The 16,431-nt window shown below is 42.9% G+C and overlaps 1 protein-coding gene across 2 annotated transcripts in view; it reads right to left on the bottom strand.

Annotated features, from left to right (window-relative positions):
• Positions 1–16,431, bottom strand: part of HPSE2 (heparanase 2 (inactive)) — a 710,163-nt gene that overhangs the window by 5,691 nt on the left and 688,041 nt on the right. For both annotated transcript variants that reach the window (XM_087432419.1, XM_087432420.1), the window contains one exon: positions 14,137–14,283. In XM_087432419.1, the coding sequence (XP_087288545.1) occupies positions 14,137–14,283 (147 nt within the window). The remainder of the gene's footprint in view (positions 1–14,136; positions 14,284–16,431) is intronic.

The following is a 16,431-nucleotide window of genomic DNA, read 5'->3' on the forward strand; positions in this document are numbered from 1 at the left end:
AAAGATTGTTTTACAATGAAAAACTAGTAAGTCTTGCACATAGATGAGGTAAATATTTCTCAAATGAAAATGTAAGTAGATACTGTTGGGATTAAAATACACAAGTTCATTTAAAAGTACAGTAAATATTTTTCAAATGTAAATGCCAGTAGACACTGTTGGGATTAATAAGACATAACCTGATTTAAAACTGTTATAAAATTCCTAATAGATTTTTTGGGAGGATGAGGGCATCATGTGTTTTTTTTTAAGCAAGAGATTTTAAAAGGACAATTACTATAATGTGGGAGGGCCATGACATTTGTTGACATTACAAAGGAACCCTTGTACTTGAAGAGGCCAGCACCCTTGCCCCAGTGTGACCAAATTAAATGACCTGCAGTTCAGCTTCTGGGTCGCTGCATACGATGCTCACTCCACCTAGAACACAGCCAGCCCTCCTCCTCTGTCAGACTAACTGCCTCGGGTCCTTGTGGAGCCTGCTCAGGTGTGGCCCCCTCTGGGGAACCTTCTCTGACCCCTGGGTTAGGGGGAGCCCCACCTCTGTGCTCTCTTGTACCCAAAACGTACCTATAACCACCTCACTGAACTGTAGTGATTTACCTGCTCTGTCCCTCACTGGACTGTGAGCTTGATGCAAAAAGGATTGTGTCTTTTGTCCCTAAATCCAGTGCCTAAGAGATATTTGGCACAGAGTGGGGATGAAATATTTTCTGAACAAGCAAATAGACTTTTGAGGCTCTTTTGCATTATTTCTGGTCTTCCTGGGTTGAGTTTCTCCAGCTCTAAAGAGGATCCCTGGAGGCTCACCGAGTGTCTTTACAGATTTCATTAACGTACCAATTACTCTTGCTCCCAGTGGCTCTGGAGATGTTAGATAAGACCTGAATTATCGCTGCTTCTCAGTCACTCACTAGATACCTTATCCCAACCTGACAGGAGGCCATTGATCATTGCCAGTGTTTTTCATCCTTAAAAAAGATCTATATGACCATCTCTTAGCTAAGCCAACATGAGTTACTTCTGTGAGAACCTGAGTCCTCATACATCCTTATCTACAAAGTCCCTTCATTATAAAGATGGACTGTGTGCTTTACCATCTCCATTCTATTTTTCCTGCTTACATTTTTCTTTTAATATTTATCCTGTTACCCAGTGACATCATATTACGCTAAATATTACAATAATCTTTCATTTTTATGCATTGAACAATTTATAAGTTTGCAAACATAGTCATGTTAATGATAAAAAATCACTGATTATTGAACACTGTCTATGCACAAGGCACCATGCTATTATTTATCTTGACTGTTACATTTAGTCCTTACAGCTACCAACTGAGGCAGGTGTTAGCATCCCAATATTACAGATGAGGAAATCAAAGGTCAGAGGGGTCTAAAACTCACCCAAGCTGCACAGTAAGTGGTAGAGCTGAGATTTGCACTGCTGCCCTTCACCATAGTCCTATCTGGCCTTCCTTGTGATTGCTAAAGAGCCCTGTGAGGTACACAGCGCAAGTATTATTACTATTATTGTAACTTTACTATTGAGATGAGGTCAGAGAGGTTAAGTGGTGTGCACAAGGTCATATAGCTAATAGGTGGCTAAGCTAGGTCTCAAATTCAGGCCTCCTGACACCTCTTTCTACAATTTCATATTGTTCTCCAATTCCAGATGGCAATCACCAGGATTGTGTTTCTTTCTTTGAAAACCTTTCTTATCATATTTTTATCATATTCTGGGACCTCCTTACTGGCCCATGACTTTTCAAACCAAACGCTAAATGATCCAGTCTATGTTGAACTATTTCTTTTAATTCCCTAGCTGCTGAGGGCATTTAAATTATCCAAATATTAAGACAACTGCATTTTATCGCCATCTGTTTTTACAAAGTCTGAGTTACTTTGCAATTCCTAAACTTGTTTTCTTTATTTTGCATGCTATTTGAAATGGATTCAATGTCTCAATTTGGAGTCAAGCCCTCTGCTCCCCAGGTCTCAGTGGGAGCCCCTTGGCCAGGTCACTCTCCTTCCCCCCCAAGCACCTGTTTACAATCTCTGGTCTTAGTGTCTTATCATACTTCTTGCTAGCCATGGATATTGAAGCAAGCTTTCAAGTGTTCTGAGGTCTCCGGGAAGCAAGTCTAGCGAGCATGCCCTTTGCCAGTCTTGAAGATAATTTGCTGGACTCTGGTGTGGCCCTGGGTGGACTTTTGTGGAGGCAGAGGCAGGGGAAGCCTATGTATTATAGAGAGCAGCCTTGGGAGCTGGTTTCTGGTTCCGGCTGGCATATTTGGGGCTTTGAGTGGAAGGTGAAGGGACTTAGAGATACTAGTTCCAACGCAGCCACTTTGAGAAAGTGATTTGCCTTCTCTGAGCTTGGGTTTCTCTATCTGTAAGATAGACTAGATGAACCCTAAGATTCCTTCTGCCTTTGACATTTTTCAGGAAAGTTGCCCACAGGTTAACAGCTAGCCTGAGGCAGAGTTTAATGCCAAATTCAGAGTGATCCTGCACAAATAGAAGTTTGATCATGACATTCACCTCTCTAAATGTTCAGTAGCTCCCTGCTGATCTTAGAACATTCTCCAAAGTCCTTACAAGACCCCATAAGCAAGGCCTTTTACCTACTTTTCCAGCCCCTTAGAGGCTCACTCTAGCTCCTGCCCATTCCAGCTCCCCACCATCCACCACCTCCTTTCATTCTGTGCTGCAATTTCTCCAGTCACGATCTCTTTCATCTCCGGGTTTTTGTACATGTTGTTCTCTGCCTGGAACCTTCTCCATACTCCCTCCCCTCTTCCAGCTTCCTTTTCCCAGCTAACTCCCACCTGTCCTTCAGGTGGCCCTCCAAAGTACTCCAATATTATCCAGGACTTCTTGGGCCTCTGTACCCATCACAGGTATTGAGATTGCTGACTGCCTGTCAGTCTGTCCACTGGACAGAAAGACCACGTGTCTGCCCTGTTCATCCTGCATTCTCCTGTCCACCAACTCAGACAGTAGGTGCTCAATAAAAGGAGAGGATATAAATATGTGGGTAGATCTAGAAGGAAAAGACACTGGACTGGAAGGCCAGAGACCTGAGTTTTAATCCAGACTCTGAGCAGGACATGTGCAGGCAGGCCTAGATACGTCACCATTTGGCTCTGGTCTTGGTTTCTGGATTGTTAAATGATCAGAGAGAGGGAGGGAGGGAAAGAAGGAGTGGGGGTCAAGGAAGAGGGAAGGAGAAGGGAGAGGAAGGGGAGTGTATAAGGATCTGAGTGTGCGCGGGGAGGGGCAGTAGGAGGCTCCTCAATCACACGCACACCTCCCAGTTCCGACTCTGCTTCCAGTGTGCTTCCCCAGGTGCCACTAGGGGTCAGTCTTGTTCTACACAACGGTGCTGGAGAGCCCGGCTTAGCCGTGGCTCCCAGGAAGCCGAGCGCGCGCGTCTGCCGCCCAGACCGCACTCCAGTCCCGGGAAGGCTGGGAGATGTGCCTTGCACTTGGCCTCCCCGAGGAACAAACCACAGGATCAATCAAATCCCAACAAAAACTTCGTTGCGGTCCACTTGGCAGGGGGCCCACCTGAATGTGGCTAATATTAAGGAAATGTGCGAAGCCGGGCTGCGATTCCTGCCGGAGGCTCGAGCTCCCCGGCCAGTGTGCAGGGAGGGGGGTCCGCGCGACTCGGCGTCTGGCTCTCCCGGCCCCGGTCCCCGGCGCCCCCGCCCTCCCCGCTGGCCGCGCACCTGTGTGCGCTTTATGGGCCCCCGAGGCCCCTGGCTGAGTTAGGAAGCTGGTATGTGCAGCTGCCCTGCCCTTCTCCAGGTCAGGGGCAGGTTAGAGCCAGGAGGGAGCCCGGCCGCGTTTGAGGACAGAAGGGCCTTGCCCCTCTCCCCAGCTCTGGGAGAGGCTGTGCATCTGGGGTAGCTTAGAGAGGAAGTTCCTTTGAAATGGCCATGAGTGATCGCCACCCCGCTGAGGAGGGCTGCTCAGGAGTGGCCACCGCAGGCCAGTGTCGCCTGGTCCTACATGCCCAACTGGAGCAAAGGCTGTAGGATGCTCACGACCCTCTCAGAGTCGCTCCTACCTCTGAGGGGTCATGGGAGAATTACTTCTTCTCAAATGTGTCCTGAAGCTTTTCTCCTATGTGCTTTTTTTCTGCCTGGAATCTGGTACAAACTGTCAAAAAGCCTAACTCTTCCCTCCAGGCCCCATGGAATGTGGCCTCCTCCACTGGGGCCTTATCTGAGAGCCCCAGCTGGAAGAGAGGCACATTCTCAGCAGCTAATTTTCAATAACACAGTGGTTCAGTGCCTTCTTGCCTATGTTAGTAGTTCAAATTAATGCTTGTTGAGTTCCACTCAGTCAACCTCTCTAGGAGTTCTCATGTGCCTAGTTGGACACTCCAATTCCTTCCTCTATTGTTGTTAAAGAGAGGAGATTAAGAGAAAGAAAAAATGGAGATGAAACTTCCTGTTCTCCTTACTCCTCCAAAAGCCCACATCTTATATGAAGTTCCTGGCCAGAGACACTTGGAGGCCCACAAGTTCATTTGCCCTTCGTCCTCCTCTGTGAAGGCACATTGAAACAATGAGGAGTTTCGATCTAGCTTCGGTATCACTGAACAGAGAAAACACTAGGCCTCCTTTATGCAAGCAGAGCTGGGGGATTTTATAGGCAAGTTGTTAGGGATATTGGCTTTTCCTGTTTGCAGTTAGGTTTGGGGGTCATGATTTGATCTGTGTTCTATCCAAGTCTGTATAATAATGGTCCAAGCTATAATGGGATCCCACCATGTGCTTCTAATAGTTTAGAATAACTTGGCACACTGGGCAGACAAGGTGAGAGCCCAGCTAAGGAACCTGGATTTATACTGATATTCTTAACTCCCAGCAGATGAGAGAATCATCTCGGGGCAGTGTGGGAAGAACATTTGATTGTGCAACCATCTCAAAGCTCCATGTCACAGGCATATCACACTTAAACCACAGGACACAATAGGAACCAGCTATAACAACCATGAAGACTTTAATATGTGGTTGTCTGTTCCCTTCCCATTGTCAGAATCAGTGCCATGATCACTGGCATTCACAGATGGTGTGTGAGGGGCATTACTCATATTCCTACTGTTCTTTATAATTGTTATATAATTGTTATATAGTTGTTATATTCCTACTGTTCTGTTATAATTCAGTTATAACAGACATAGTCCTTACTGGCTAAGATAGAAAACATGGAAACATGCAAATGTGTAGTCAGACACATGATAATTAACACATTACACTAAGAGACAGACAGAAGGAAAATCAAACTTCTCAGCCTGGATTTTGAGGCCTCCTGCATTCTGGCCCTAATATATTTTTGTGGCCCTTCCTCTCACCCCATAAAGCATCCTATATTCCGGTCATGTGAGATAATGTGCCACGTCCCCAAACAAAATGGCCTCGAAATTTTGTACTTCTACACCTTTAGTAAGCTCATCCTATTGCCTGGAATCGCCTTCCCTCCAGCATTTCCTAGACATATGGCTCATCCTTCCAGCTCCTGCTCAATGGCCCTCAGCTCTGAGGATTTCCCCGATTCCCAGGTCAGAATTCATCTCTCCCTTCCCTACACTCCCACTCTCCTGTATTTACCCTCTTGTGGTCTGTGTTGTCTTAGAGTTAAAGAATCCTCTGTGGGGAGGGACCAGGTTTCCCCAGCCCTGGTTGTGTGGAGCTGGAAGAGACAGTGCCGGGTCAGAAGCATCCCCTTTATAGGCATCTACCGGTGAGATGGATAGAGTCAAGTAAGAGGGCAGGTGTGGGTGTGTGTGTGCACACATGAACAGACAGGTTTTCCATATGTGAGAGTATGAGATAGAGTCCATAAACCACGCCCAAAATTAGTTCCATTACTATAAGATCATGGCTCCCTGGATACCTATTCAAATATGGTAAATCAAAGGGACAAATATCTCAGTTTTATCGGATTTTGACGGTGTTTCCTATAGTATCAGGTGCACTGGTGTACCCTCAAAAGGGAAAAATAAGATGACCCAGGTGGCACAGGCTGTATTCCAGGGTCCACAGATGTCCAAGTACAAAGAGTGTGGTGATCCTGAGTCATTCTTGTGAAGGTGAGCAGGGAAGAGGTTGTCTGCCAAGTGGTTGCTGGTGTGTGGCAGTCGGTCCACAGTTTGTTCTCCAGCCCCTTGTCTGGAATGAACCATATCCCGTGGTGGGCTCCCCATGCTTGGCAGCCAAAGAAATACTGATTCACGGCCCAGGCCCTGCTATAGGGATGAGCTGGATTAGGGCTTTTCAGTTCCCTGGGGCTTATGTTTGTCCATCACCCAAACCACAGCCCTTGAAGGGTGTGGAGAAAGGAGAAGACAAGGGCTGTTTCTTCTCAGTACACCAGAACTGCCTACATATTCTGCTTCCCTGCCGCTCAGTTTAGAATCAACTGATCGGAAACATGTTAGCTTTACCCTAAAGTGCTCATTTACCAGTGTTTCATCTGGGTCATCTGGAATAGAATGGACCAGATCTCTGCCTGCAATGAGGGTCCCCAAGTGAGTGGATGTGGGAGGGGAGACCATAGTCTTTATGGACAGCTATGCAGAGAGATTCCAGCTGCTGGGAGTGAGCTGGAAGAAAATGTATTCTGGAGCAGAGAACAAATGAAAAACTCAGAAAATAACAGTGAAAACACTAGATTTCTAAACATCTTGGTTTAAGATGTCAAGTCACTGTAAAATATAAAAGCATTTTATAATCCTCTAATCTGCACAGTGATCTGTACATTACTAATATGGGAGTTAAAACAAAACAAACAATAAAACCTTTGGGAGGCATACACATCCTCCCCTTAGTCATAGAGAACTCCCAGGGGCTCATGGCATGTTCACACCTTTGGCAAAATGGCTTAGTGCCTGAATGAAGAATATAACCTGGGTGAAATCAAAGTTGCAAATCAACTGGGATCTTGTTCCAGCGTTTTCTAGACGGACAATGGTTCTCAACCATGGCCACATATTTGAATCCCTTGGGGAGCTTTAAAAAATACTGGTGCCTGGGTCCCAGCCCAGAAATTTTGGTTTAATTGGTCTGGGGTGCAGCTTGGGCAACAGGGTTTTTAAAGCTCCCTGGATGATTCCAAGTCTAGCCACGGTTGAGCACCAGGGCTGAAGAAAGAGTGGGGGTGTGTTTGCAGCTGGGGGTGGAGAGGAATCAAAGAGGTTTCTAACCACTACGTTCTGAATTTATTTTGAATAAAAAGAGCTTTTCTTACTCTTCTGGAGTACCATGTCAGGAGGCCACATTTTTTAACCTAAAAGAAAGATGTGAACTTTTCAAAGGCATGTTTTTTGTCATATAGTCTGAAGTGAGCATTTCTGCTATTTCAACAGAACTGCTTCATTTAATGTTTTTCGCTGTCATTTGTATTCTGGTGAGATGAAAATGTTCCTCAATACGTACCAGGGAAGTGTGTATGTAGCACTTCACATGATGAATTAAGAACTGAATCAGATGAAGCATTTGCACGGATAATGAACTCTGCGTTTTTTAACACTGAGAAGAAAAATTCTGTGCTTTTCTCCCTCGACTGACAATTGGATTAAGAAAATGTGGTATATATATACAATGGAATACTACTCAGCCATAAAAAAAGACAAAATCGTCCCATTTGCAACAACATGGATGGGCCTGGAGCGTATTATGTTAAGTGAAATAAGCCAGAAAGAGAAAGACAAACACTGTATGATCTCACTCATATGTGGAATATAAACCAACACATGGACAGAGAAAACTGGACTGTGGTTACCAGGGCAGTGGGGGTGGGGGGTGGGCACAAGGGGTGAAGGGAATCATATATGTGGTGATGGACAAACAAAAATGTACAACCCAAAATTTCACAATGTTAGAAACCATTAAAACATCATTAAAAAAAAACAAAAAAAGATTGTACTATAAAGTAACATGTTTCTAAAAGTTATGAAGTGTTTATAAATTTTCCAAGCCACAAGATACTAATGTAAAAGAAAGTTTATAATTGTTTAGTTTTTATTTACAAATTAAGGTTTCTAAAGGTTAAAATTTCTAATTAATATATGTGATTAAAGCTACTAAAAAAATTAAAAAAAAAAAATTCTGTGCTTTTCTTGAAGGGCAAGTTCTATATAGTCATTTAGATTTCTCTTGGGTCCTGGGCTGTGTGACAGAGAGCTCCCTACAGACAGAGTGGTTCAAGCTCTCTTCAGGCAAGAGGAACTAAATATATCATTCAGTACCTTCACTATATTTTCCAGATAAGTATATAATTATTTACTTAGTTAACACTATATACATTGGTTATAGTTACTGCCTCTTTATGAGCCACAAAGCACCCTCAAATGAGCACAAGGGTTAAAAGAATCCAAATTCCTCTAAGTTTCAGTGAGTAAGCTCACATTAAGTACAGATTTGTAAGGCTCACTTCTCTCTATATTTACTTCTCTTTATTTTTTCTACACACTGACTCAGAGCCTTAAGTATAAGTATTTTTATAAATAAATATACTCATATATATTTATATTTCTACTTTTACAGTGTCTATTTCAGACTTTCTGAACTGGAACAGTGACTTGAACCTTGCTGGTTAGAGTAAGTACCACCTTCCTGCTCACTCATGGCCAGCTCATAATTCTTCCCAATCCCACCCAATCCTACCCAATCCCAGGCACCTTTCTTGCCACTCAGTGCTCCTGGGCTCTGTGGCTTATCTTTCCTCCTGAGGGGCTCTGAGTGGCCTTTCAAAAAGGCTGCAGATGATGTGGTTACATCTGTACCAGCAGGGCCTTTTCCTCCAGGTAAAAGAGGTCGAGGTCTCTATCCTAATGCATGCTTTTTAAAAAAGAACCTTCTTTTTTTCTGACATCTTAAACCACCACCTGAAGCCTTGCATGAGTTAACAGGTTTCCTCACACACTCTCAGCCTGAACAGCACTACTGATGTTCTTTATCTCTTATAGTACATCAACACAAATTCCAAATGCATTAAAGAAATGAGTATAAAAAAATGAATCAGAAAAAGAAACTAGAAGAAAATAAAGACACATATTTATCTGATTTGAGGAACATAAATACATACACATATAAGTGGAATGGAAGAAACCACAAAGCAGGGGCCAGCATGGTGGTGCAAGTGGTTAAGTGCTCACGCTCCGCTTCGGCGGCCCCGGGGTTCACAGGTTTGGATCCCGGGTGTGCACTGACGCATCGCTTGTCAAGCCATGCTGTAGTGGCGTCCCATATAAAGTAAAGTAAGATGGGCACAGATGTTAGCCCAGAGCCACTCTTCCTCAGCAAAAAAGAGGAGGATTGGCATCAGATGTTAGCTCAGGGCTAGTCCTCCTCACAAAAAAAAAAAAAAACAAAACGAAACCACAAAGCAAAAGATAAATAGATTTAACTATATAAAAAGGGAACACTTCCATATGTCAAGATAATACTCTAAAAATGAAATAGTTGGAAAAATAGCAAATAAAATACTGGAGAAAATATTTCAACACATATGATAGCAAAGGGGAAATTGCCTTATATTAGAAAAAACTTATAAACTATTAATAAAACACATAATAGTCCAATAGAAAAATAAGCAAAGGACATAGAAAATTCATAAAAGCAATACAATAAAAATAGATGTGAAAAATTTTTCACCTCACTAATACTCAAAGAATACAAATTAAAATAATAATACAGTTCTTCATTATGAAGTTGACAAAGACTTAAAAATATTGCTGCTCTGTGTTTTCCCCAAAGCTCCTTTTGCCAGATCTGTCCATGTCCCAAAATAAATGTGATCATTAGAGAGTTATCATTAGAGAGAAATTGTGGTGGGTCAAGTGGTGGCCAGTTCAGCCCTCAGGACTTTTCACACAAGGCAAGCTCTGAATCTGGACATGAAGTATCATAATGTGGTCTGTTCCAACAGGGACATTAAGATATTTTTAAGTCTTAGTACCTGGGAGTTACTTAAGTATTCTGTCTTGGGTGGAATTGATTCCCTAGAGGGCAATTTTTATTGATTTGTGATCACATGAGGCATTGGGCAGATTCTCTCCTTTGAGCATGGGAGTGCTCTTCTCCTTTGACCTATCCAGAAGGGGGACTATTATTGTCTTGGGTGTGAATGGTCAGTCTTTCTCCCAGAAAGGTGAGAAACCAGGGAGCATGACATGGAAGGGACCTGCAGCTGGAGATTTTTTGGAGGAAAAAATAGCCCGATAATCCCACCACTTCCTCTTGTAGCACAATCTCTTTGTGTGGCATTTTAGTGGCTTGAAGAAGCTACTTTGCTGGTGACCATATAGACAACAGGCTCCAAAAGTGAAGTGGGAGGGAGGAAATGGAAGAGAATAATGAAATTTTAGAGTTTCACAGGAAGCAGTAGTCTTTTACTTCAACCTCCCACTGAGTGAGGAATCTTAGAGCACCTCGGCTTACTCTGATTAATAGGCTACCTCCTGAGAAAGCCTATTCTGTCCTGGTCAGACCAGGCAAATTTTAAATTGCACTCCCTGGTTTTCTGTCATTTTAGAGGATTCTGGGCCAAATCTGTTTTCTTTCACTCATCAGTCCTTTGAATATCTGAAGAAAATCCTTGTGACTTACCCTATTTTTCTTCTCTGAATTAAATCTCCCTGTTTCCTTCAGCCATCCTTGAAGAACAGGTATTCCAGACACAGAATACCTGTTCTCTTGTACACATTGCCATTCTCCTATCCTATAGTGTACAGGGCACCCACCTTTTGTCTGGTTCTTAGAATTAGAACTATCTCTTATTATATAAAGAGTTGAGACTTGAGTGGTGAGTCTTATGATTGGTTCGCTCACTCAGATGAGAAATAGGAACCTTCCTGTGGACCTGGATGCCTGGACAATGCCTAATTAGTGACCCCAAGGGTGCTTCCTGTGCAGTACCTGATATACCTGAACACTGAGTTCACATGGAAATACCCTTTCAGAGATTTCAAATATTTCCAGCCCTTATGGCAATTCTAAGAGATGAGAATTACCCCATGTTCTGTACTAATCAAAAAAGTTTGCTGGCATCTCCCTAATCCTGAAACTCTAGGCCAAGATGCCCAACTGGTAGATTGAATCGTGCACTGACTTCTTCTATATCCTCTTCCTGGTTCCTCCAGACAGGAGCAATCACAGGTTCCCCTGCTCCCAGAGCTTTCCATCCTCTTCTGAGCTAATATGGCTTCGAGCTGCAGCAAGGAATTAGCAGACACAGAACACAGAATCTGGCCCCAGAGGCTTATAAAAGAAAGAAGGAGACATCAAAGGCTGAAATCACTTCCTAGCATAGCCTTTCGTTCTTTCCTGCAGAGTCCGCACTGAAACCACACCCTTCCTGTGAGACCCCCATCCAAGAACCCTGAGGGCTCTTTCTCTCATTAGTAGTTACTGAACAGAGTGATGGATGTGGCACTGAACACGTACATGACAGTCCCTGCCCAGCAGCTTATAGTCCAAGATGGCATAGCACGGGGTCAGAGCCACTGAGGTCTAGAATGGGAGAGGTGTTAAATTAGCAGTAGTTTATAGGAGAGGAACTAACTTAGAGAAGTAAGTGAAGGGCCCAAAATTCCGCAGTGAAGTAGTAGCAGGATTAGGGCTGGAATCCAGTTCTTTTGACTTCCAGTCCAAAACTTTCTCTAATACAATATGTGTCAAATCACACGTATGTGTCTGTATTTATACTTATATATGTATGTATATGCCTAGGTGTGTGAAATTTACATTTGTAGAAGGCTTCATTTCACCCATATGCTCTAATCTGATTCTTACAATACCCCACCTGACAGGTAAGGGAGCTGAGGTTTGTCACACAGACAAATGGCAGCAACTGGATTCATATCCAGGCCTTCTGATTCCGGTACCCTCTTCTTCCAATTGCATGACATTGTTATTTGCTCTCAGCGGGCGTCACAAAATCCCTCTTCAGGACCCCTGTGGAATGAAATTCTTTTTCCTGTCTCTCTCCAACATTCTCAACAAAGCCATAACACAACTCCTCACCAATACGGTGACGACGTGAGGTACAAAACAGCATATCTGGAACATATAACATATTGGTGGCCAGTGAAAGTCACTTCAGTCACTCTTAAGGACAGCTTAGGCAGGACAGGGGCCAAGGTGTGGCCAGGGGAGTAATCCTGGAGGCAGGGACATAGAGTTGGATAAATAGGGGTGAGGCTTTTGCCCTTGGTTGGTGGGGAAACAGCTTATAAAATGGTGCCACCCTCTGACACCTTCTCCTCATCTTTCATGGTTTTGCATTTATGCAATTCTTATCATGTCTTTTTACCATAATCTTAACAAACGTCTTATGAACACATTATCTTAAAAATCTGAGGAGACTCCGCTTTTGAAGAACGTTCTTAGAAAGAGCAACCAGCTTCTTCCCCACCCGGCTTGAATTCTGAGCTGAGGAAAAGGAAGGCAGTGGGCCTTTACTGAGCGTTAGTTATATGTCAGGAACTTGACACAGGTTACCTCATTTATTCCTCTCCATAAGAGAAGTTTTACAGATGAGGAAACTGAGGCTCATAGAGATTATGTAATTTGCCTAAGGACACAGAGCCAGCAGTGGCAGAGCAGGGACTGATCTCTCAACCTGTTAGACTAAGGCATTTGGCCAGTTCCTTCCACGCAATACATGTGGTCTTCCTGACACTGGGCAGGCTCAGCTCCTAATCTCTTTGGCTCCAGAGAACCCTGAGCTGTCACAGTCACTGCTGAGGAGTCAGACCCTCTGCCAGAAATGATTTTGCAGGTCATTATTGAGTGGCAGTGGAAGACTTAAACATACTCTTTGTCCTCAGAAAATCAGACCCAGGATCAGAATTTTAGAGCTGGACGGGACCTTACCAAATATATAGCAACTCCTAAATTTTGCAGATGAGGAAAGTGAGGCCTAGGGATTAGAATTAAAGGATTTTCCTGGGTCATATGATTATTTAGTGAGCCAGAACCTAGTCTCTTGCCTAGGATGAAGACCATGAATTCAGCACACCAGTTATGAACTACTGGGCAGTGAAGAGAGAGGGGATAAAATACTCAAGAGAGTCCTGCTGATATAGGTAGGACTGAGAGGAAAGAAAAGTAGAGCAGAAAAAAGAGCCAGGATGTGAACCAAGACTGAAAATACAGATCTAAGGTGGGAAGGAGATGTAATAAGTGACTTCCCAGATTGCGTTTTGTTCCCATTGCACATACAGTTGGAAGCCAAATGCAAGCCACCAAGGTTGCAGTGAAGCAGTGAACAATTATAGTGCAAATAGTTGTGGGCAGCTGTGGGAGTGTAAGCCACCTGCTCCAAGTTTACAGCTTTGTTAAACTTGGTAAACATTAAAAATGGAATGGGAACACTCCCAGTCTGTACAGCATCCCATACCCTTCCTGGGAGGCCTTGCTCAGGAGCCGGGGTGGACTTGCCCTTGACTAGGCCCTTCTCACTGTGGCCTAGAGCTGCTTTCTGCTGGTAGAGGTCAGTGTTTTCAGCAGTAGAGACTGAGGGAGGTAGGGAGTATCACAGAATCATATATTTATAGAGTTTGAAGGGATCACAGAGCCCCCAGAATATAATTTCTTTCCTAATGTTCAGATAAGGAAACAGATCTAGAGAGGTGCTTGCCCAAAGTTATAAAGCTAGGGGCAGAAGTGACTCTTGATCTCTGAACTTTTGACTCTTTATCCAGTGCTCCTTCCTCTAAGTCCCACTATGTTTGTAGATGATGGCAGAGAGTTATAGCATTACAGAATGTTACAGCTGGAAGGGACATGGTTCTCAACTACCAGTGTTTTTGGTTGTTACATGACTAGGGGGGAGCAGGGACCAAGGGTGCTAAATAGCTTGAAATGTGATCATCCTGCATAATGAAGAACTGTCTTGCCCAGATAGTGAGAGTGCCCTGGTTGAGAAATGTTTTGTCCACCATTTGACTTTACAGTTGAGGAATCTAAGCCTAGAGACAGGGAGCAGTCCCCTGACTCCATCCCACCGAGCCCGAGTGAATGAGCAGCAACCTTGGTGCCTTCAGTAAATGGGCTCCCTCTCCTTCCAGCTCCTGCTGCATTTGCTCCTAAGCTATTTCCAGGCAGGCACTTACTTGGACTTCAGGCCCTCCTGTCCATAGGGCTGCAGCAGATACTGGTGCACCAGCTTGTCCCTGAGAGTCCCGGCCAGTTTGATTTTCTTTCTTGATCGGTGCAGGTTGATGATAAAAAGTGTAATGGACCCTCGAACATAGTTGTGGCTGAGATCCAGAGAGAGAGAAAAGGGAAAGATGGAAACAAAGTGGTCAGTTAGATGCTTCTAAATAATTTATAGACTACATGAAACAGGATTACCTCAGGAAAGGGCATTTATTTTATGGTTCTTGGCCACTCTAGACCTTCAGTGACAGGAAGGCCTTGTTCTTGTGGTTTCCTGCAAAGATACCCACTTCCCACCACACTCCTTTTGTTTGTGTGTGAATGTATTGCAATGATTTTAGAAAACAAAATATTTTTTTCTGAGTATGGAAGGAAAACATACTGATTGCAAAAAAAAAAAAGGAAAAATATAGAGAAACACAAAGAAGAAAAATAAAAATCTTTATAATCCTAGTATCTTCAGATATGATAATATTTTGGTAAACATCCTTCCAGTATTTTTTAGTTTATTAATTTGACAAATATTTATTGAGTATTTTGACACATGTGTGTATATTATGTATATTACTCAGTTTTTACATAATTGGGATCACACTGTTCACATAGTTTTTTCAGTTCATGAACATCTTAGGCATGTTCCCATGTTGTTATATATTCTTCTTGTAGAAAAATGCTAAAATCTTCAATCAGAAATGTAACATAATTTATTTAACTAAGCCCCTACTTTTGGGGACTTATGTTGTTTTCAATTTTTTTGCCATTATAAATTATGTGATGGACTTCATTGTACATAAACTTTTTGCACATCATGATTATTTCTGATGGATAAAGTCCTGGAAGTTGGAAACATTAGGTCAAGGGGACACACATCGTATGATTCATCACCAAATCTAGTTCATTCCCAGTGCTGCTCCTCCCTGTGGAAAGATTTTATGTCCCAGGCTCTGTGGAACCCTGGAGTGATCACGTGACTGGCTTTGGCCAATGAGATGTGGATGGGCATGTTAAAAATCTCTGGGCAGAAGCTTTAAGAGGCAGCTCATGTTTTGTCACGTCTCTTTTCCCTCAGCCAGAAGACAGACAACATTCTCGACAGAGGCTGCTCTATTGATCTGCATCCTGGAATGAAGATGATGTTAAGCACAGCTCCTGCTGAGCCATAACAGACAAGTATTATGAATGAGAAATAAATTTTCTTATTGAAAGCCATGGAGATTTGGAGGTTCTTTGTTATCACAGCCTATCTTGACTGATACACACATTTTGATAATATTGACATTAACTCTCTAGAATGCTTGTACTAGTCTCACCGACTAGGAACTGAGGAACTCAAGGTGGGTTTGGAAGCATTTAACTGTTTTTCCAAATTGTTTTCTTCCCTTTTTGTTATGTTAAGGAGATGCAACCACCAACCACCCTGAACCAAGCCTCACCACAAGAGTTATGCCCATGACCTTTGCCTTATTTTTAATGCTAAGATCTCTCCAGGAGGAGCTTAGGCCTTATCACTGCAATCTGCAGTGTATGTGAAAGCATGTTTTCTAACTGAGCCTGCCCAACTGAATACCTGCCTCTCCCTTTTGAATATTCATTCCCCATCCGAAATAAAAGGTCCTTGCTTTCCTTTGTTCAGGGACGCCATGACTTTGGAAATGATTCCTCATGGTCTCCTGTTTGCTGCAAATATACTTTGTGAGACAGCTTCCACTGGTGTAGAGTCTTATTTAACTTGCCAGGAGGCAAACCCACTTGGTTCGGTAACACTAATTTGCTCTGATCAAAATATCTTTCTCAACCTGAGAGGGGATAATGGGATTTCAATGTTGTATTAATTTGTATTTTGGAAAAATTCATACTGAGGTGCATTTTTTCATTTGCTTATTTGCCATTTCATTTCTTTTTTTGTAAACTGGCTGCTCATGTCTTTGCCCATTTTTCTATTGATTTATAAAAACTATTTATTTATTAAAGATAGTGATCCTTTGTCTGCATGTATGTTGCAAAATTTCCCCCAGTTTTCTTTGACCAATTCAGTTAGTTTACATTGTATTCTGATGTATAAAAGTCAAAAACTTTTATGTGATCAAATTTATCAATCTTTTTGATTTCTGCTTTGGCTGTTTTACCTACCACAAGATTATAAAAACTATTTTTGGAATATTACTAAAACTATTTTTGGAATCCTTTTAAACCAGCACAGAATGTTCAGAAGCCTGGAAGAACTATATGCCTACATGCAAGAGCCTTTC

The sequence above is a fragment of the Ceratotherium simum genome, chromosome 6 (genome assembly GCF_057802395.1).
Source record: "Ceratotherium simum simum isolate JZ-2026a chromosome 6, ASM5780239v1, whole genome shotgun sequence".
NCBI lineage: Eukaryota > Metazoa > Chordata > Mammalia > Perissodactyla > Rhinocerotidae > Ceratotherium > Ceratotherium simum.